At 47.1% G+C, this 22,952-nt stretch overlaps 1 protein-coding gene across 2 annotated transcripts in view; it reads left to right on the forward strand.

The window, feature by feature from the left end:
* Positions 1–22,007, forward strand: part of OVOL2 (ovo-like zinc finger 2) — a 26,209-nt gene extending 4,202 nt beyond the window's left edge. Inside the window, exons 3-4 of one of the 2 annotated variants that reach the window (XM_012657940.1) lie at positions 9,487–9,676; positions 21,217–22,007. In XM_012657940.1, coding sequence (XP_012513394.1) covers positions 9,562–9,676; positions 21,217–21,533 — 432 coding nt within the window. In that variant the 5' untranslated portion in view covers positions 9,487–9,561 and the 3' untranslated portion in view covers positions 21,534–22,007. The remainder of the gene's footprint in view (positions 1–9,486; positions 9,677–21,216) is intronic. The other variant, XM_012657939.1, reaches the window with a different exon arrangement.
* The last annotated feature ends 945 nt before the right edge of the window (positions 22,008–22,952 follow it).

Consider the following 22,952-nt stretch of genomic DNA (forward strand, 5'->3'; position numbering starts at 1 on the left):
GGGTCGGGGGTCGGGGGGGCGTGGCACAGTTTGCTCCCAAACCGTTAACAAGGAGCCCTCTCTCCATAGTTAGCAGGGGAGTTTTTATTTACTGAAGATGTTCAGATTCCTTCTCTCTGCCTCTACCCAAAGAAAGACATCTTGGTGTTAACGTGCTTCAAACCTCCAGAATTATCAGCCTCAGTATTGGCAGTTTTCAAATGACTGACCAAATTGCCTGTGACTTAGCACGTTGTGTTAACTCCCAAGTTCTTTGCAAGGAATGTTGAACCCACAGAGTTTCTCTAAGAATTAGTGTTTTAACGGAAGAGGAGGAAAGCAACTCAAGAATGAGGCCCATACATAGTGCATTGTTTTAATGACTTAGTTTTAGTAAGTTGAAGACGCTGGGCAGTGGGCTCCCAGGAAGAGCAGGTTTGAGCAAATGCCGGGCACAGACAGGCAGCACTCATCGCATCAGCATTATGGAGTGCCTGCCATATACAAGGCAGCTGGGAGCTAAAAATGCTCCCACTCTGGTGTTCCTTGCAGAATTGTCTGGCAATAGCAGTTAAGCATCTAAGCTCTGGCTTTTTCTCTTCTTAGTTGTGTGACCTCGAGCAAGTTGTTCATCCCTCTGGGCCTCACTTTCCTTATCTGTAAAATGGGGGCAATAATGGTACCGACCTCCTAGAGCTGTGAGGACGAATGAGTTAAGAGTGGAACGTGGTATGTGCCCGCTGATTGTAGATATTATTTGGGTTGGGGGGAGACACAATATTATTAACTGTTGCAGGAAAGTGAATGGTAAGCCAGAAGCACAAGGAAAAGTGTGATCAATTCTGAATGGGGAAGGTTTCTTGATGTGGGTTTGAAGGTAGTGGAGAAGGAAAAGGGGCAGGCCTGAGGGAGGCATGGGTTGAGCTCCACAGCTGGAGCTGGAAAGGACTCAGGTCTGGTGGCTGAAGGGCAGGAAACAGGGCCTAATGGGAGGTTAGCCAACAGCAACATATAGCAAGTTTTAACATCTAACGTTTTCTTGCCTGCAGCAGGGATATGGGATTCGACAACCTGATTGTGTTAAGTGGAACTGGAAAGGAATCCCAGGTGCAGGTTAGGAAGCAGGTTAGGAAGCAGTGGCCCTTCCCAGCCTAACTGTCTTTTGACTGTGCCTCAGGGTGGGCTGTGAAAGTGTTTCTTTACTACTGAGGATTCTGTAATTTACCACACAGCTTGGGGTGGGGAGATGATGTACCTTCAGGAAAGGGTGTCAGGTCCCTTTGAGTCCTTTTGTGCTGTGACCCATTTGCAGGTCTCTAGCTGCGGGATAGAGAAACTTAGGAAATCAAAGGCAGAGCAGTATGTCTCTGGAGAATTTGTTTTGTAGAATTCCCAACAGTCTGGATTTTACTGAATGCATCACCACAGTGTTTGACATTCCTCAGTCCCCTAGGTTTTCTCTGAATGGGTAGTTGGATCTATAGCTGAGCTGCTTTTCAAATTAAGTAAGACTAAAAATTAAGTTCCTCAGTTGCACTAGCCACATTTCAAGTGCTCAGTAGCCATGTGCAACTAGTGGCTACTGTATTAAACAGTACAGAATGGAATTTTATTTTTTCTATTACCGCAGAAAGTTCTATTGGACAACACAGCTCTATATGCTTGATCAGATTTATTTTATTTTGGTTAGAATATGTCACAATGGAGGTGTCTGTTCTATCAAGAGACACTTAATATTTGGTTATCTCTTTCTCTCTCTCTTTTTTTTTTCATTTGGAGACAGAGTCTTGCTCTGTTGTCTGGGACAGAGTGCAGTGGCATCTTATAGCTCACTGCAACCTAGAAACTCCTGGGCTCAAGTGATCCTCCTGCCTTAGCCTCCCAAGTAGCTGAAACTACAGCCATATGCCACCAAGCCTGGCTAATTTCTCTATTTTTTGTAGAGGCAGGGGTCTCACTTTTGCTCAAGCTGGTCTCAAACTCCTGAACTCAAGCTGTTCTCCCGCCTTGGCCTCCCAAAGTGCTAGGATTACAGGCGGGAGCCACGACGCTGGCCTGGTAATCTCTCTTTTTGTGATGTTAGCAGCTATTGATGCTCAGGGCCTAAATATTTTGGGTTATTGGTGTTCTACAACAGCAATAAGCTGAGTATGGTGGCCCAGGCTGTAATCCCAACACTTTGGGAGGCGGAGGTGGGAGGATTGCTTGAGGGCAAGAGTTTGAGACTAGCCTGGGCAATTTAGGGAGACCTCATTTCTACAAAAAAAAAAATTTTAAAAACAGTGATATTTCATATTAGCTGATGTATTTCCGTAGAGAGATATTTCCCCTCATCTACTGTGTGGTTTCCCAGTGGGACGATTCGTTTAGGAAAGGGAGAATAGTGTTTGATTCCCTTTATTTACCTTTATTTATAAATGAAGATAGTTGGTTGACCTGAATTCTCCAGCGATGGCCAATTAGTTATTTCTAAGTATTGCTGGGAATCATGGATTTAAGTGGTTTTTAAAGACCTGTCTGTTTCATATTTGGAAGGGGAACATAAGCTCCACCCAAACTCCTTCCCTCTTATCTTCTATCTCTGAAGACAGAACTGAATGCCCCTCCCCCTAACCCCTTGTAACTTGCTGACCATCTTCCTGCCTGCACATTTGGCCAACCAGACTTCTCTTTTCAACTCTAGATCCACCAGAGCCAGATAATGCTTCCTATTGGGCTTGTATTCCCCAGCACCCCAGTGCAGTAACACCTAACTCACAGGACATAAGTCAACATAGAACAAGAATATAAGGAGGGGAAGAAATCAACAGTCCCTAGACATGAGCGACAGCATTTGGAGGAGAATGTAGGAAGCAAGAGGAAAAGGGAAATCTGGAAAAATGCTTGGAATGGATGCTTGGTAAAGGTTAAATTAATTAAAAAGGGGAAAAAGAGAAATAAGAGAACAATACGTGTTAATTGTACAAGTTTTAAACTTGAATGTAGGCAAAGTGAATTTTTATTTTTCGGAAGGACTATATGGGTTTAACTGCAGACAGCAGAATCCACTGTAGCTAGTTTAAGTAGAGAAAGGTACCGAATGGACTAAAGAAAGGCCAAGTTGAGCTCTTAGAAATGACTCTCAGAGCCACACTGCAGAACTGGGCCACCTAGGAAACTGTGGCTGTCTGCTCCTGCATGATGATGCTTCTGCTATTGCAGAGTGTAAGAGAACTGCCTCCTGTGTGCCGCTGTGCAACTAACTCAGGGTGGAATTCAAATCTCCCTATAGTGCTCAAACCTTAGCTGCAAAGGAGTCTGGGAAATGTAGTTTCTAACTCTTTAGCTTCTGCAGTACAAGAAGGCCCACCAAAAGGAGGTGGAATAGATAGTGAGTGTCCATATAGAATCTACTACAGGAACCTTTAAAGCTTCTGTGGCCCAATCTCCTTACTTTCAGGGTGGGAAAGGGAAATCCCAGAGAGTTTTTGTTGAGTTCCTCACAGTTGTTTGTGGCAAAGCTCAACCCAAGGATCCTTAATTTTTCAGCATTGTTATATTGCGCTGTGGGACAACTATACCCTCCAGTATGGTAGCCACACTCAACAAGTGGCTTTGGCATCTTGGCCGTTGGTGTTGACAGTCTGATATTATGGAATCTGAAGCTATCCCTCACCATAGGAGATGAACAAGGGGTTCTAACCCCTTCCCCCTCCCTCTCATCATGTCCAGACTTCCTGTGGACCTATCCTAAGGGAAGTGTAGATACAAGTTTTGCAGACAGTAGACTGAGACATTAAAAATCTCAGTGTGGGCAACTGTAAGTCATGTGGCCGTGGGTAGGTTAGATCTCTGAGCCTCAGTTTCTTCTTCTGGGTTATAAGCATAAATTTCCATTGTCATCTCTGCATTCAAGGAGGTTCTCCATCCTGCCATGCCGGGGAGTTGTAAAGCCTGAGGAAATGGTACATGGGACCAGGAGGGGAGTCTGAATCCCAAAGGGATTGAGGAAATATGCTTAGCATGTTTTGAGCATTCAAACACAGCAAACATGTCAGTGGCGATCTTGTCCAAATGGCCACCAGAAGGACTCAGAGTATCCTCCCACAGGAAATGGGACCGTTAGTTTCATGAACTTGTCTCGTGGAAGCATCAACAGAAAATAAAGAGTTGTTCTTTTTTGTTGTTTTTTTCTTTAGAAGTTTGATAGATTAGTGATCTCAGCCAGCTTTGAAGTTAGTCAGCTGAAGTCCTTGCCTCCCTGGATGCTCCTGACGTTTTCAGCAGCCCCGATACAATGATTGGTTTGTTTTTGCTGCAGAGGTCTGTTTTTTAGAGGAAGAATCTCATGAGAATTTTGCATGTTTTTTAAAATGAAAGCCGAGACCCCGCAGAAAACAGGACAGTGAGCAGAAAAGCACCAAGCTGTGGGGTTGGAGAGTTGCTCATTCTCTCTTTACCTTTCTTGCCCCAAATTAGTTTCCAGACCGATGTTATTTCCCACCATCTAGGGTAGTTTCCCCACTTCGTTAATAAGCCTTTTGCAAGGTGTTAATTTTGGATTAAGGGTGAGACTATTAAGCTTTTTCAGAAGGTAGCGTGGTGTAAAACCACCCTGGTGGCTCTGGAGCAGTACCTTATAACTAAATATGTTAATAATTTCTGTATCAAAACACATGAATATTGATAGAATAAAGTCTGTGCATATTTTTACATCAGCTCAGATCAGATTTCCCTGCCAAGGGAGATAGGCGAGAATGTTGGTTTTCATGATCATGGTATCTCCCCTCCTGTCACGGTAAGTATGAGAATGTTGGTTTTCAGAGCTTTTGGGATCACAGAGTTGCAGATGAAGAATGGGAGCCTTGTGGCTCACTCTGAATCTTAGTTCCCTTTTTCTGCCATTAGAGAGAAAAATTCAGAAGCAAATTGAGAAAAAAGGGATTTTGATGAATTACCTTTTATTTAGGATCACAGAATTTTGGAGCTGGTCTAACTATAACAGGACTTATCGAGCACCAGGTCCTTTTTAAGTAGGTTTTCTTATTTAATTCCTTAATTTATTTCCAAGAGGCAAATATCGATATTATCCATGATTTACAGCAGATGAAATTAAGGCTCAGAGAAGTTAAGTAACTTGCCTACATCCCACAGTCTGTAAGTGGTGGTACTGGAATGGAACTTAGGAAGTTGGAAAACAGACCCTGCTCTTAGCTTCTTGTACTGCTGAGGAGATCATCTGATACCATTTTATTGTTTACATGTGGGGAAATCGTGACCTAGGGGTGTTACATGACATCCCACATCGCACAACTAGCCAGTTCTCAGCATTTCTTGTCTCTCTATTGCACTATCGTTTTGTAACTCACATGACTTAGTTGTAACTAAGTTTGGTCTACTATTTGTAGAGTGGAGGAACCAGGTAAAATTGGTTACTTCTTTTTTGAACTTTTAGGAGGTGAAGTGTTAGGTACACGCCTGTGTAAACATAATAAAGTTTTGTCCAGTGAGCAGACCCATGATCCAGGGAGGGAGAACCAGTCCTCTGGCCCATGGGACATCATTCCAGGAATCAGATGTATCTTCTGTATCATGCAGCCAATCCTGGGAGAGAACACTTAGACATGTCACAGATCTGGTGTTCTGGAGAGATTCATGTGTTTATTACCGTTCCAGTTAATTTATTCCTGCTTTACAAATAACCCCAAATTTAGTAGCCGAAATAGTTTATTATTATACCTCCCACTTCCGTGGAATGACAGGGCTCTGCTGGGCAGTTCTTGCCTGGGGTCCCTCTTGATGACAGCTAGAGCTGGGGTCTTCTGGGGCTTGACTGGACTGGACATCCACGAGGTTTCACTCACATGGCTGGAAGTTGAATAAGTCCCTGTTGATGGACATATAGGTAGTTTCCAGCTTTTTGCTATTACAGACCAAATTTCAAGGCACAAGACATGTGAAATACACTTTTGAGATACATTTCATATTTAGCAATTTATCTTACAAATATCCCTTCCTTTCTGGAAAGTGAAATAGTCTGGCTTCATCAGTCATTTAATTAACCTTAACACCCATCTTTCTTCAACAAGGCTGTCTTCAGACTTTGAATATAATTTGTTAATGTCTGGTGGCTGGATTGGTCACAAGTGTGGCAAGGCGGGCTTCAGGAAATGGAGGGTGCACCTTGGAGTGAATTCCCTAAATGAGCCACTTCTTGGTGACTCAATTTTCTATGCTGCGATATGGGGTTATAGGTGAAAGTGGAGAAATGAAAAAATTGCCTCTGCTCAGGGACACTGGAGAATTTCTGTTTTTACTCTTAAAAAAAAAAAAAAAACAGAGGAAAGTTCCCCTGGTGATGAGGCACCTCAGTCTCCAACCCCATTCCCCATTCCCATTTTCTCCCCTGTTCTAAAAAGCTTTCTGTGTCTTGGTCAGATGATCTTCTGGCCCTGCACTCCCTTAAATTGTCAACTCATTTCCCTTCCCTAGACTCTTCAAGATTTTATTCTTGTCAAACAAAATAATGCCAGTGATTTGAGATTTTCACTCTGGACTATAATGGAAGGTATCCATATTACATGCAGAGACTTTTAAAAATAGGAATTTACCAAAACGTTTAAAGTAAACAAGAGTTCAGGTTTTAACTATGGCTGGTGAGTCCTTGGGCACATTCAAGAAGACTTCCAAAAGAAAGTTCTAGCTTTTACCTGGAATTAATTTTTAATTACTTGGAATTACCAAGGTTGGTTATCTACGTTCTACTTCATTAGCCTCTCACTACCTCTTAGATGTCCTTTATCTCTGTAGACTTGGCCTTGAGAAGTTCAAAGTACTTAGAGGGCCATAGTTAGTCTTTTCACACCCTTTCCAGGGCTGCAGTGACTAGGATGGGGACTGCTGGGCAAGGAGCTAGGAAAGGCTTGTGCACAGTGGGGTCTCCCTCAGGCTAAGGGCCAGGCCCTCCCCCTTTGGTGGGAGGTGGGAACAGTAACTGTTCTGGGAAGTGAGGCAGTTGGGGATCCAGGACAGCCTCCCATTGGGTCATCAAACTCAACCCCTGTGGCTGTCTTCTCTTGCCTTCCGTGGCTCCCTCCTGCCCTCTAACTATATTCCAGCTCCATTAGGGGACCCTGCCCTTCTCAGCCACCACTGCTCTTGTCATCAGCTGCTGAACCGCACACAGTTCCCATTTCCCACCATCCTCTCCTGGAGGGATTCTTTGCCACAGCCCCTCTCTTCCTCCTCATCTTTATCTGGCTGAGGAGCTCACTTCCTGGGGAAGCATCTTCCACGTCCAGGGTAGGTGCCCTCCCAGGTATCCATTACACCTGGGCCTCTTAGATATCAATGGCCTCAGTGACTGTGCTGCCTCCAGCTCTGTGCACAGGGCTGCTGCATGCAGATCAGGCACTTGTCAGTGTTCACTGAGGCAAATTAAGCTCCAAGCAAATGAGCATGAACTGCTGGTGGAGGAGGCTGCCTGGGAAACCCTGTTCTGGGGTCTTGTGCCTCCCTTGAGTCTCTTTGCATCCTGCCACCTGCTCCCTGCTGCCCATCAACACACGCTCACTGGGCGCTGGCCCTCGGCTAGGTATGGGGCATGGGGTAGGGAGGCGGGGACGTGAATGAGCACTTGCTGGTTGTCCTGAAGGCCTTGGGTTGAACTGTGTGTGTAACAAACCCCTAGAAGGAAATGGAATGAAGTATGAACTCCATGAGGGCTAGCGTTCTAGCCCCACTTCTCAATTGTGGTGCGTGGACTAGCCGCAGGGGCATCTCCTGGGTACTGGTTAGAAATGCAGCACCGTACACCCCATCAGACCTGGATCAGAACCTGCATTTTAAAAAGACCCCCTGGGGAGGCATGGGCACGCTGGCGTCTGCAAGGCACTGGTCTAAGGGGGACAGCGAGCCCTTTGGGCATGGGCTGCAGTATTTGGAAAAGGCTGCAGCAGCGAGGGAGCAATGGTGCTGGGCCTTAGGGGAGGGCAGTGCCCAGGTTCGATGAAAGGAACAGGGTATTTGAGGCTAGGAGAGGGTGGAGCCAGGAAAGGATCAATCTTCTTGTTCATAATGTTTGGGTGAAAGTAAATTTTTTAGGCCTTTTGATGAACAGAATTTTGGCAGAGCAATTGGATCTATCTTCTAAAGGATCTGAATTAGTAACCTTTGAATATATCAGATCTGGTATTTTTCATCACACAGATATAAATTCAGTTTTCTTTTTTTTTTTTATTTCAGCATATTATGGGGGTACAGATTCAGTTTTCTTTAGAGACAGCACTGGGCAGGGAGTCTGGACACTGGAGTTTGGTTATGGTTTTACTGATGATGAAGCTGTGGGATCTTGATCAAGTCGCTTTCCAAAATCATAATTTTATGGGTTCGTGATTTTGTGGTTCAGGAACTGGGGCGCGGCTCAGCTAGGCAGTCCTACTCTGGGGTCACTCACTCAGTTGGTAGCAGCCCTGGATTGGGCTAGAAGATCCAGTGAGGCTTTATTCGTATCTGGCCCCTCAGTGCTCCTCCATGTGGCCTCGGCTCTCTACACAGCTAGCTTGGCCTTCCTTACAGCATGGTGGCCTCAGACTTCTTACAGGGCGGCTGGGTTCCAAGAGGGAGGAAGTAGAAGCTGCAAGGTCTCTTAAGACCTGGAACTGACATATCGCTGCTCTCTATTGGTCCAAGTGGTCATAAGTATGCCCAGTTTCAAGGGGAGGGGAATCGTCTCCATCTCTGGGTGGATGGAATAGCCTGCAGGTACAGGGTGAAAGGAATGGATTGTGGCTCTTTGGGGACTATCTATAACAGGTTCCGTGATGTCATCAAGACCCAGACTCCTTCCTTTCTGCTTCTCCATCCTCAGCACGTGCTTCCACCTCCTGGTCCAATTACTGTTTCTTATTTTTGAGTGTGAAGTAGCTGGAATCCTATAGTGTGTACTCTTTTGGGTCTGGCTATAAGGCTTCTTTTTTTAATCCCTGGCACCAGTGAATCAGTAAAAAGTTGACCTCTGTGAGGCCATGCCAGCCATGAGGTCAGGGTGGGGAGAATGCTAGGGAGTGGCAGGGCACTGGTGCGCTGGGCCTGTGGACATCTGACTCCTGGGGCAGGAAGATATGGGGACCATTCATTAAGTTGCTTGTCATTGGTTGCCCTGGAGGGTTTGCTCTAGCCAGCAGGAATGAGTAAAGAAGGGAGAGGGCACCATTCTTTCCTCCACAAGGAGATTTCTGTCCCATGGGCCAGGTAGTTACACAACCATGCCTGTTGTAAGGCTGTTGTAAGACAGTGCGACCAGCTAGAAATCAGAATTCTGTTCTAGGGAAGAAGGGGAGAATGAATACTGGGAGAAACTGCCAGCTGTTGTTTCACCTTTCCCAAAGCCAAAACCTGCTCGGAATTTTTAGGGGCAGAAGCCATAGATAGGCCAAACCTCGAGACACAGGGAGGTGGGTCTCCCTGGTGAGCCTACCGGGACGTGCCCACCTGCACAGGGACCCTCACGCCCTCTCTCTGTCCCAGTTCACCACAGGCACATGCGGCGACTCGGTGACCCACCGCTGCGACCTGTGCGGCAAGGGCTTCCGCCTGCAGCGCATGCTCAACCGTCACCTCAAGTGCCACAACCAGGTAAAGAGACACCTGTGCACCTTCTGCGGCAAGGGCTTCAACGACACCTTCGACCTGAAGAGACACGTCCGCACGCACACAGGTGAGCAGGGGGCATGTGCTTTGCACTTGCTTTTGTTATTCTCTCCAAGACTTCCTGTTCCTTTCCCACCAAAGAACCAAGTGGGGAGTATAGAGAATGTCTTTCTGGAAAGATCACAGGATGGGGCATTTGCCCCCTCGCCCCCAGTCTGGGTTCACCTCCTGACTTTGTCACCTGCTGGCTGTGTCACCTTGGGCAGGCATGCCACCTCTCATAGCCTGTTTTTTGCCCCTGTAAAATGGGTATAATGATATGAGTTCTAGTGAGGCTCAAAACAAATCACTGGCTGGAAGTGTTCTGAGAATTTCTATGCATGACACAGATACTGGGGCTGTCATAGTTCAGCCTCCTTGGTCCTGGCTGCTGGAATGTGGTTACTGTGGTCCCACTGTGAGTATTTTGTGCCTCTCTCTGGGGAAGTCAGCCTATTTCAGAATAGAATCCTGTTCCTCCCGAGGGATGAGAAGAAGGAAATGCCCAGCTCCCTTACAGCTGACCTCAGCCTCCAGCGTGAGCCCGGCGGGCAACACCTCCCTCCTCTTGCACCTTCCTGTGTCTCCCGACGTGTGACATGTGGGCCCATTCCATAGAGTCCCAGGTCCCCTCTGGGCCTCCCTGCTTGAGCCCCGTAGTCCACACCTTTGCCAGAGTGACCCCTTGGGGAGATTCTAAGGATGCCACTTCCCTGCTAAGAAATGTCCATCTCTGGGCAGGATGAAATCCAGACTCCGCATCTCTCATCTGGATGGGCTGCATGCAGAGCTGCCACAGTCTGGGTCCCAGTTTCAAATCCCATCCTATCCCAGCCCAGCCTCTCATCCTGTCACAACGCACCTCAGATCACCCCAGCCCACACCCACCCACGCAGCCCCATCCAGGCTGCCACCCTCCCCCTGACAGTCTCGTAGGATTTGCTGTCTGCAGTTCCATGATCCCTCTCAGAGTTTAGGGTTCCCCCTGGCGCTTTGGTGGGGCTGGGAAAGTGCTTGCTCCTCCCTCCAGATGGGGCTCCCAGCTACTCAGCCCCCACAGGGCCCTTCTTAGGTCCCCTGCATCCCATTCTCTTTATAGTTCATATCACACCTGATTGCTCTCAGAGCACCAGCTGTGTGCTGCCTCCCGGGCCTGGGAAGAGTGTCCTCCACCTTGGAGAGTGGGCTGGCATCCTAAAATGTTTCTTTTTTCCTTTGAAAAAACTTTTTCCAGAATGAACTTTTCTTTTAAGTGTAACATAGATCCAGAAAAGTGCACACATCCTAAGTGCTTAGCTCAACGGATTTAGGAAGTTCTACAAAGTGGACACACCTATGCAACTAGCAGCCAGACCAAAAAACAGACTATTTCCAGCCGCCAGAAGTCACTGCCCTTCCCAGTCTCTCCCTCCTGCCCTCCAAGGGGAACCACTATCGTGGCTTCTCACACCATGAAATTACTATTGCTTATTTTTGAACATGAGGCAGATGGAATCCTATAGTGTGTACTCTTTTGGGTCTGGCTATAAGGCTTCTTTTTTTAATCCCTGGCACCAGTGAATCAGTAAAAGGTTGACCTCTGCGAGGCCATGAGGGCAGGGTGGGGAGAATGCTTAGGGAGTGGCAGGGCACTGGTGGGCTGGGCCTGTGGACACCTGACTCCTGGGACAGGAGGATATGGGGACCCCATGGGGACCCCTCATTAAGTTGCTTGTCAGTGGTTGCCCTGGAGGGTTTCTTGGCTCTTCCTCTCTGGGGATATTCTTGAGGGCCTGGCCTGTTTCTTCTGTTCCTGGCCTACTAGACTCTGTGGTCACCCCCCAGCCGTGGCCTCTAGGACAAAGTGAAGGGGGCTCAGGGAGCATGGCTGACTGTTGGTTGCTTCAGTTGAAGTAAACGTTGAGCTGATGGAGTTGCCTCATCTGTGATTAATTCTCCATCAATGGGGACCAAGGGAAATACTCAGCACTGACAGCTCCTCAGAGAAGAGTTTACAAATTGAGTCAGTCACATAGTAGTGAAGAACTCCAGGTCTGAGTTAGCTGACTGTGAGACGTTGTCTAAATTACTTATCTTTTCACCTTAGTTTTTCCATCTCTAAAATGGGCACGACGATTTTAATTCCTATCACCTAAAGGGATGGTTGTGAGGTTTGGGGATAAAAATTACATATAAAGTGCTTCATACATTGTAAGTGCTTACTAAATATTAGTTAGTAGCAGTAGTAAAAGTTGCAATAATTGGCAGAGGTTTCCTGAGGATGTGAGGTGGTATAATAGGCCCTAGGACTCAGCTCTGTGCTCATGGAGATCTCAGCCAACGTAGGGAGAAATAACTCAGACATTTGACTGTGACACAGCGAAACAGCAGATGTACGAGACAGAAGAAAAAGTGGCACATACCAGTGGAAAGTACTGGAAGGTGCATTGTTTCTGACAGCATACCAGGAAGGCTTCTCAGAGGAGGTGGCCTTTCAGCTGGGCCTTGAAGGATGAGCAAGATTTCTACAGTCAGACAGAGGAGGAAGGACATTGCAGATGGGGAGTGTCTTAGTTTGGATTGCCCTAGTAGCAGGCCCTGATGGAAGGATTGGGTGTGAGGAGTTTATAAGGGAAATGATCCCAGGAAGCACAGTGAGGGGTGGGGAGGGGAGGAAGGGAGGGAAGACAGCCAATCAGAGCATGTTAATAATGAGTGGGTTATCACTGTGGGCAACCTGGGCACAATCCTGCTTGGGACCCTCTAAAGAAGCACATGGAATGCACCCCAGGTTGCTCTATCAACCCCTATTCCTCCTTGCTGGGGGGTCCAAGGTCCTAGGACCCTCAACTCTCAGGCAGTTCTCCCCACCCGCTGCCTGTCCCATCACTGTCCTATTTCCTGGGGAGCATCCTTAGGCAGAGAGACGCAGGGACTGTCTGAGATGAGGGGTCTGGGTCGGGGTGTTGACAGTGTCTGCCCCTGGGAGGCAGAAGAGTGAGAAAGTGAAGAAGGTAGCTGGGCAGAGACTGGGAGGCCTTTCAGAAGGTAACACAGCTCCTTCAGATGGAAGCAAGCTGAGCATGGTCACTGTCCTTCATGCCAGGCCCTCAGTGTGTCTCCTGTCATCTCAAACTACCCCAAGAAGTCGGTCCCCATTTCACAAATGAGGAAACCAGGCTCAGGGAGCTCAGACAACCCTTATGTGGTGAAGTTGGGAACTATAACTGGCTGGTCCCAGAGTTCATGGTCTTTTATCTTCTCTAGAATCCCCTTCTCTGCCCTCTTTGCCTCCCAGCGCCTTCCTCAGCATCCTCCCTGACGAGGGGGCATCACCAGCCTGCCCTGTTGCAGGTTCTAGAAGCCTGCTTGCTTCTGGAGGAAGGTGAGATAAAGGAAACTCAGACCTACCATGAACCACACACTCCAGCTTGGGGTTCGGTAGGTTGCAGAGGAGCCTGTGAGCATGTGGGTTCGGTGGTGCCAAGATAGCCTCTGCCCACAGAGTGAGCAAGAACCTGCACCCCCTCGGACCTGGCCTGAGGTGCCCAGGTTCTCTCCATCTCCTGCTCTTCTAGCGACTCTTATGGGGGTGCTGAAAATCATTTAAGTTGGTGAATAAAAACATCTTCCACCTGATGCTTTCCCAAAGGCCTTTACACAGTTACGCCATTAGGGGAAAGGCTGGCACTTGGGCAGCATCTAGGAATGGAAAACAGAGCTGTGCTGGCCACAAGTGGCTCCTGGGCCCCAGAGGTGTGGCTAGTCCAAGTTGAGGTGTGTTGGAAGTATAAAATGGACACTAGATTTCAAGACTTAAAGCAAAGAAAGAACATAAACATCTCAATGTTTAATAGGGATTTCATGCCGAGACGGTAATATTTTGGATATATTGAGTTAAACAAACTATATTATTAAAATTCATTTCACCTGTTTCTTTCTACAAGAAAATTTTAAATTATAAAGTGGCTTGCATTTTAATTTCTATTGGACAACACTAAAATATTTGCAATCTACAGATAACCATTGTAAAAAATGTAATCATAATTCAGCTGGGCGTGGTAGCTTAAACCTGTAATCCTAGCACTTTGGAAGGCCAAGGCAGGAGGATCACTTAAGGCCAGGAGTTCAAGATCAGCCTGTGCAATGTAGTGAGACCTCATAGCTACAGAAAAATAGAAACAATGGCCAGATGTGGTGTCACATGCCTGTAATCCCCACTACTTGGGAGGTTGAGGTAGGAAGATTGCTTGAGCCCAGGAGTTTGAGGTTGAAGTTAGCTATGATGACATCACTGCACTCTAGCCTGGGCAACAGAGGGAGACCCTGTCTCAAAAAACAAAAATAAACAACAAAAATTTTAATCATAATTTTGAGTCTTAAAATGATTAACAGTTAAAATTATGGAAATGTTTTGGACTTATTTCCCCTGCCTTGATCTATTTTCTGATGGAGATATGCCTCCAAATAATAACGGACCAGAAAGAGGCTTCTTCACACATCAGCTGGTAGCAAACTCTGGGCAGGCCATGGTGCTGTGAGCTGGAGGAACAGGCCAGATCTGCATCTCTTGAGCTGTGTCCGAAAGGGACAGTCAGTACAACGAGCAAAAATGTGGAGTTCTCGGACATCGTTTTAGTTCTTGTGAACCAACCTCACTGGCTCCAAAAGATCTCACTAGAGTTCAGTGGGAATTTGGTCTTGGCCTTTGACTGAGCTATGAATGTTGGCGTTTTGCTATTGACTGTTACAAGTAATGTTGTATTCAGTCCAAAAACAAAGACATAAACATTGAGCATAAATACAGCAGACAGTTGAGTGAGGGGTACGTTTGCTTACAGTCCTGTTAGACCAGGCTGTGACTAATTTAAAGACTTATCTGGGACCCCAGGGCACTTCGTTGGAGAACTGTAGCTATGATATAGATGAAGTGGGCAGAAACGGTGGAGTAGAGAATGAGGGTTAATATGCAACACTGCCCCCCCCCGGCCCCGCCCAATCTCTTCTTATCCCCTGCAACTACTGAGGGAACAGGGCATCTAAGGGAAGACTCAAAACATAAGGAAACATCTTGAAAAAGATCCAGGGAAACTAGAGCCTGAAAATGTCTTGCATTAATATCCAAGCAGATGAAAGAAAAGATTAGAACTTCTTTTTTGGATACGACTTCACCAAGAAAAGGTAAATCAGAGGGGTGTGTGTGTGAGAGATAGGAAGAGAGAGAGAGAGAGAGGGAGAGGGAGAGAGGGGGAGAGAGGGAGAGAGAGAGAGATGGGAAGGGGGGTGTTAGTCAAATGACCTCTGACTGAAGATTGAAGAGGGAAACCAACTGGTGCAGAAAAAACTCCATAACATTTTGTGAAAATATGTGAGCAAACAGGTGGCTTTAGGTTGTCTGAGGCTTCCAGATTGTCTTAGGTTGGATTTGAGGGTGGAGGAGGAGGGTGGTGGGACAGGGCAGAGGCTGTGCTCTCAGCTGGAGTCCAGCCTCAGCCTCACCCCAGGGGGCTCTGGAGAGTTGACCTGCTACATTTCTACACCCATTTCAGCCAGACATTGGTTGAGGGCAGGCAAACCCCCTGGGCATCTGGGAGGTCAGTCGCCCGGTGCCCATTCCTTAGAGAAGAAACAGCCAGGCCCTGTTAGCTGCCACCACACACCACAGCTGGGGATGTGCAGGGCCCCAGGCCAGGGGTCTGGGTGGGAACCAGCTGCATCCATTACACATAATCAAAGGAGTTGCTCTATTACAGTGACATTGACAGGGTCCCTGAGGCCAACGTGGGAAATGATGCCTGCTGACCCAACTCAAGTCAAAATAGAGGAGGCGTGAACTTTCAAGAAATGAATGCATATTCAGTTCACAGCCCGGGAAAAACATCATGGACCTGTTTTTATAGAATATTCTTTTGGGTTTATTTAAGTGTTTTAGGTTGAACCAGCTGGGATGCCTCCTAAGAATGACTATCCGTTGAAGTAAATGATTTGCTTTTGATGGGGGAGGGGGAGATCTGTATTTTAGAGTAAAGAATAATAACCAACACTTGCACGGGCTGGACTCTGCACTGAGTGTCCACAACCTCCCTGCCCAAAGTGTGGTCTGCAGACCGGCGGCACCTGGGAACGTGCGGGCAGTGCAGAGTCATGCTTAGGGAGTGGCCCTGTGTGCCAGGCTCGGTCAAGTACAGCATTTATGGAAAGTGTTTTTATTTTGCTCATTTGTAAGCTGACAACTTATTCTGTAAAAGACTTCAGACAGTATAAAAAGCTATAGAGAAGAAAGTAAGCCACTGTAAACAGTGGAGTGGGGTTCCCCAGTCAGTCTTGGGTGGAGGTTTGGCCGGGGGACGTCATAAACCCATGTTGGTTATGACTTTACGCTCTGACTCATTCAAGGCACATGCCATTCCTGTGGAAGCTGCTGGATTCTACAGAGAGAAGCTAAGGAATCAGACTCTCCAGGTCAGGGAGGAGGGGAGGGGGCAGGGGCCAAGCTGCAGTGTGGATCTGCAGTGCTGGCGGTGCCCATGGGATGCCTCTTGCCTTATCTTCCATCAGGGGCTACAATGAGAGGGAGGAGAAGGCTAACAAATCCCATCTTGATTGAAGAAGAGAAAACAATGGTGTCTTTGTTTGGAGCCTGAAGGGAGGGATTGGGAAAAATGCAGATTGGGAGTAGTTTGAAGTGGGGCAGATGCTGGAGAAGGAATTAAGTGACCTCCACCCCTAGTGGCCTGAATGCTGTCTTGCACCACTACCTTCTCTAGTTGTCAAACTGTCTCTTCTAACTGTTTTATTTTTTATTTTCATTTTATCTAAATTTATGTTTTAGCTAAAAAAAAAAAAGTAATTTGTTAGTTAGGGGCAAAAAAAATGAAAAAAAAATTAGGACTCCCTAATTTTTTATACCAAGTCCCACTTCCACTCCTGAAAGCAAACCACTATTCATTTTTTTCCCCATAGAAGTTTTGGATGCACATTGCTTTTTTCATGTAGTATATATTTCAGAGCTTGTTTTGTATCTGCACAGTAGACACATCTCTCTTTTTTTTTTTTTAATAAATGTCAAAGCATTTCTTAATACGAAATCGTGACAAAATTTCCAGTGTAGAGGCACGGTACTTTTCCTGTTCCCCAATTGATGACACCTGTTCCCATTTCCAGATTTCTTTTTTTTAATTTCAGGCAATGCCACCAATAATATATTTTGTATGTGTTTTGCCTACCTATGTGAGTCTTTCTGTAGGATCATTTCCGTGAAGTGGAATTTCTGGGCCAAACGGTAGACACATTACGATTTTTTATGGACATTGCCAAATTGCCTTCCAAGGAGATTGCTGTAAATGTCCACTCCCACAGGAAGCCTATAAAAATCTTCACATTTGGATAAAGGAGCAGTTGAGCTATAGCAAGGAAAGCAAGCAGAAAGTTCCAATGATGAAGAATTTTCTTTTGCAGATTTGTGATATGAAGCTTGATTTGCTATTAGGAGTAGAAAAGATGAAAAGAAGAAACTCTTTTTGATAACCCAGCAAACAATATTTTTTGGACTAGGTAATACAGGACTCTGGTACAACATCCAAAAGAGTAGACTGTAAGAAGTCTCCTCTTTCCTCTACCAGCCACCTAGTGACCACATTTTAAAAAATTATCTTTTTTGTTGTTGTGAAATAATACTCCCAAAAAGCACATACAAATATAAAAAGTGTACATATAAGTGTAGTTTAAAAACAAATATGAACTACTCATGTGCCTACCAGCCAGCTTATGCATGGGGCATATTTGCATTAGGTTGAGCTGGATTGTAAGCTCTTGAAGCTGTATCCCATTGAGAACATGGCCTATCTCGGCTAATTCTTACAGCAGCTATACGAGGGGTGAAAATATGATCCCCATTTTATGGGTGAGGAAACTGAGCCGTGGAGGGGATTAAGCAGCCTGCACATGGACTCAGTTAATGAGTGGCAGATCTGCAGAGCTTGGCTTTTCAATGGCCTTGGACTCTGGTACTTGTGTAGATATCAGTAGGTTGATGATGTCTGGTGCACAGATGGTGCTTTCAGTTCTCATATCTTGCTTTAGATGCAGGCAAGGTTGGCCTTTGCTCGAGAGCATCAGGATGGGTAAGGCCTGATGTTTCTTTCAGGGGTGGGGTTTAGCATCAGATCCTCTTGCCCAGGGCTTCTCTCTGGCCACCTTCATCTCCCTGAGTGTGCGGGGGATGGGGGTTCTCCAGGAGGGAGGGGCTTGTTCCCAAGCCTAGAAAGGGTCCCCAAGGGGCTGTCACATGACAGTGTCTGCCTGCACCCGTGAGTGGGGGGTAAATGGTGGTACTTACACCGGGATGAGGAGGAGCAGGAGTGCTGGGGTGCAGAGCAGCACATTTTTGTAAAAGTCAGAAATGCCATAGCTAGAGCTTTCAGGGCCTACCATCTCCCTTCCATCTCCACGTCTGCAAGTCACTCGTCCTCCAAGCCAGGCTCAAATGTCACCCCCTCCCTGAAAGAAAACCCCTCATGGCTGTCATCCCCACTCTCCATTGTCGTTACGGTGTGGGGCTTTAAAATCTTCTACCCTTTGCTGTCCAGGCCTTGCTGGGTGCTCGCCCCACAGAGAATGCTCAGAGGGTATGTTGAATGGAGAGAGGATGGAGGCATGGCCCTGTGCACACTGGGCTTAGCTGTGGCATGGCTGGCCTCTCCTAGGGGGCACATCTCCTTCCAGATCACCTTTGGGAGTGGGAGGCCTCCGAATTTTGTTGTGTCCAGATTAAACCCTAATGTAAGTGTGCTGCTTTCCCCGTATTTTTAGTTTGGATGTTTCAAAACAGCAGCAGGTTATTTCCATTAACTATTGGAAGGAGCACCTGGTCTCCAAGTGAATTCCTGTTTTGATGAGTTGTAGGTTTGAAATCAGGTTTGTCGCTTGATCTGCCAGGGGTGGCGGGAGCCAGCTGTCTGCCGCCCAAGGCCCACAAAAACACAAAGTGTGCATTACAGTGCAAACATGAAAGCTAAAGCAGGAAAACTAGTCCCAAAGAGGTGGTCTGTCTTTCGTAGGGCCAGGATGGTCCACGCATTCATTCAATATTTCGTTTTGTAAAATAGTGCCTTAAAATATTCTTTACCTTGATCACAGAGTTTTTTGTTGTGCTCTTAAATTTCGTGACTGAGGCAGGGGCCTCCCTCACGTCACCCTAATCTCAGCCCAGGAATAGTTTTAAGAGAAAAGGTGGGAGATCTGTTCTCCCACTGCCCAAAGAGCCAACAGTTAATATGAAAATTATCACGAATACTGGCAGGTGTTTGGAGGTAGTGAGTAGAGAGAGAAAAAGGGACACAATGGCCTTCCCCACACTCCAGACCTTCTCTCCAAAGCTTCGCGTGCATGGCATCCATGTGTGTGCCATCCGTGTGCAGGCCATCCATGTACAGGCCATCCATGTGTAGGCCATCCATGTGTGTGCCTGTGTAAATGAGTATTTCTTCAGAACACTCGAGTTCATGCTTGGCTGCACGATAGTCTCCTTGGAAAGCTTTTTTAAATTCTGCTCAGGACACACCCAGAGCAATTAAGTATATTTATTAATCTTTATATGCATGTGTGTATGTGTGTGTGTGTGTATATAGTTTGTTGAAAATGTGAGGAATCACAAGAAACTGTTGACAGTTAGGACTGAAGGAAGAAGAGATGCGTGGGGTGAAAGAGGGAGCTTTTATTTTTTAATTTAATGCTATTTTTTACCTTAAACCTGGGAGCATAATACTTTTAGATATAAACAACTAGTTACCTTTTTTCAATGTAAAAATAAAAGGCAGCTTCCTAACTCCAGCCCTAGACCTAGTGCCTGGGGTCTCTGAGGCAGGCCCAGGAATCTGTATAGGGCTTCAGGGCTTCCCCCAGGTGGCAGCCCTCCCGTCCCTGGGCTCTGAGATGATCTGAGGGCCCATACAGACCCATTCCAACCTTCTGTTTGATTGCAAGGCTCCTGTCCAGCTGCCAGCTCGAGGGGTGGCCTTTGCCAGTGGAGGACACTGGGTGTTGGGTGCTGTCTGAGGTCTCTGCCCTGCCATTAACTTACCTGACCTCAGGCAGGGCCAGAAGCAGAATCTTACCACTGGTGGTTCCCAAAAGCCAATTAAACATTGGAATGTTCAGGGACATTTGTTAAAAATACAAACTCCTGATCCCTACCCCAGATCCCCCAGACCCACTGAATTGGTCTTAGGAGAAATGAGTTAAGATTTTAATAAACTATCCAGGCTGTTCAGAGGTTCTAGCAAGTATGTAAAACACTGTGCTGTCCAAGCTCATCTAAATAGTCTATTACACACACACACACACACACACCCACCGTCTATGCTTACATTTCTTTATCTGACATTCTGACTGCAGACAGCCGGAGTGAGTGCCCAATAATTGAGGTAGGAATGACTGTGCTTTGATAGGGCTGAGCTCCCTGGTCTATACTGTACATGTCAACTCTCGCTAGAAGGCAAGTCCCAGTAGTTCTAAAGCCAGCACAAGATCTAGTTTGGAAACGAGTTTCATAACTGTAGCAGATGCCATTAGTATCCTGCCGATGTCCTCGGCCCCTGCCATTTCTGGGCACACCTGTCCAAGTTGCAGCTGCCCACCCCGATGGCCTGAGGGCTTTCCCACTGGAGCCCACTCTGTCTACACGAGGCAGGCCAGACGTGCCGGGGAGGGAGACTCGGCTCCACCCAGGGGCAGCCAGGATCACTCCGAGGGTGCGTTCTGTGCTGTCTCCCGAGCTGCCTGGCAGAATGGGACCCTGGTGGCCCGCACAGTGACTGGTTCCTTTCCTTTCGTGCCCCACTTCTTTTTTTTTTTGAGACAGAGTCTCACTCTGTTGCCCAGGCTAGAGTGAGTGCCGTGGCGTCAGCCTAGCTCACAGCAACCTCAAACTCCTTGGCTCAGGCAATCCTCCTGCCTCAGCTTCCTGAGTAGCTGGGACTACAGGCATGCACCACCACACCCAGCTAATTTTTTCTATATGTTTTTAGTTGTCCAAGTAATTTCTTTCTATTTTTTAATAGAGACGGGGTCTCGCTCTTGTTCAGGCTGGTCTCGATCTCCTGAGCTCAAATGATCCGCCCGCCTTGGCCTCCCAGAGTGCTAGGATTACAGGCATGAGCCACCGCGCCAGGCCTGTACCCCACTTCTTCATTCCCCTACAGGTGCTTCCTGGGATTGCTTCTCAGATAAACTACTTATACTGGAATCTTTGTCTCAGGGTCTGTTTCTGGGAAAACCTATACCAAATAATATAAAAACAAAATGTATTTTGCCCGCTATAAAATAAAAACACTAAGGCATACAAGTTGGAAGAGTAAAAATCTTCCTCCCAAAGGCAGGTGGCATTTTTTGCTGCATTGGCACCCATTTGTGCTAGGTTTGCCCGTGTGGATGTTATGATCCTTTGTAGACAGTTTTGTCTCCTGCTCAAATCGTTTTCCTCATGTTGCCATGAATCCTTGCTCATGATGATTTTTAGTGGCTTCGTAGTCGGGAGGCTCTGGCTTGTCTGTGACCAACCAATGATGTGTCTGCCCCTCGTCCTTGCAGGCATTCGTCCCTACAAATGTGATGTCTGCAACAAAGCCTTCACCCAGCGCTGCTCCTTGGAGTCCCACCTGAAGAAAATTCACGGGGTGCAGCAGCAGTACGCCTACAAGCAACGCAGGGACAAGCTGTACGTCTGCGAGGACTGCGGCTACACGGGCCCCACCCAGGAGGACCTGTACCTGCACGTGAACAGTGCCCACCCGGGCAGCACGTTTCTCAAAAAGACATCCAAAAAACTGGCGGCCCTTTTGCAGAGCAAGCTGACGTCCACACACCAGGAGAATACCAACTTGAGTGAGGAGGAGGAGAAGCAGTGAGGAGGAAGAGAAGCAGGAGGGGAGACACCAACGCTGCCACGTTTACACGGACTTTTGGTTTCGAGGGTCCTCCACCCGACTGGCTCTTCTTACTTACAAGTGTTCAGTTCGCCTCTCTGTCCTTTTGGGACATGGGCACAGTAGGGTCCGTTCCAAAGTTGTCCATTATGGTGGTGATGTCAGGCCCTGTAACACGCGTGCCATCAGACACAGTCACGTGCATATCACCAAAGTTTGTTTTCCATACTCCTGATGGCCAAGATCACCGCGCAGGATTTATTATTTTTTTTTTTTAGGATTTTCACACATGGAGGGAGAGGTATTTCTTAGCTCATTACGGTGCCTTGAAATAAAAGTACTTCCACTTGAAATGCTACTCAAGCAGGGAAAATGAATTTTATTATTCTGAAAGACTTTACAGAAATTATTTTAATAAATGAAATGTTCTTGTGAAACTTTCTTCAAAAAGCAAAACAGGCCAGGTGCAGTGGCTCACGCTTGTAGGCCAAGGCAGGAGGATCACTGGAGGCCAGAAGTTCAAGACCAGCCTGATCAACATAGTGGAGACTTCATCTCTACAAAAAAACAGAAAAAAAATTAGTTGGGCGTGGTGGCATGTGCCTGTAGTCCCGGCTACTCAGGAAGGCAGGAGGATCACTTGAGCCAAGGAGTTTGAGGTTGCTGTGAGCTATGATGGTACCACCGCACTCCAGCCTGGATGACAGAGTGAGACCCTGTCTCAAAAAATAAATAAACAAATAAATAAAAATAAAAAGCAAATCAGAGCATTGAGCTACAGCTCCCTGTTAAGGCTTTTTGGGTGACATTTAATTTCGGGTTATTGGGGTGGGGGCTTGATTATTTTGTGTTAGTGGGGTGGGTTTGAAGAGTAACTGGCTGATTGCGGGGGAGGGGAACCCACACTGAGGGGCTGGCAGGTTGGTGAGCAAAGATGCCTGGGTGATGTGGCAGGGAATTCACAGACTCTTTGGTCTGTTTTTATGGCCCTGGGTTTCTGCAGAGGTCTTGACGCACTGGTTGGAGGCCCTCCATTGGGTAAGGTGTGTGGGCTCGCTCTCTTGTAGGACGGACAGCAGCGTCAGGTGTGTCCCACAGGGTATGTGACTGCTGAGTGCAGTGACCTTTGGGTGCCTCCGTCTCACCGTGGAGGTCAGTCCCAGTGGCACAGGAGATGAGCAGTGAAGTCCTGGAGACCGATATAGGGCAACATGATGGCCTCTGGCCCAGAGGGCGGGGATTTCCATGGTCCCTCCCTTGCTGGAGGGGCAGCAGAAAGGGCCCAGGACCCTCCTGCTGGTCAGCTCCACCCCATTGTCCTTCTGTTGCCTGTTCCCTGTGCCTTGGGCACTGCCTGGCCACTCCTAGCCCAGGGAAATGGGAATAATGAGGCCATTTTCT

Source organism: Propithecus coquereli, unplaced genomic scaffold (genome assembly GCF_000956105.1).
Source record: "Propithecus coquereli isolate 6110/MARCELLA unplaced genomic scaffold, Pcoq_1.0 Scaffold566, whole genome shotgun sequence".
In the NCBI taxonomy this organism is placed as follows: Eukaryota; Metazoa; Chordata; class Mammalia; order Primates; family Indriidae; genus Propithecus; species Propithecus coquereli.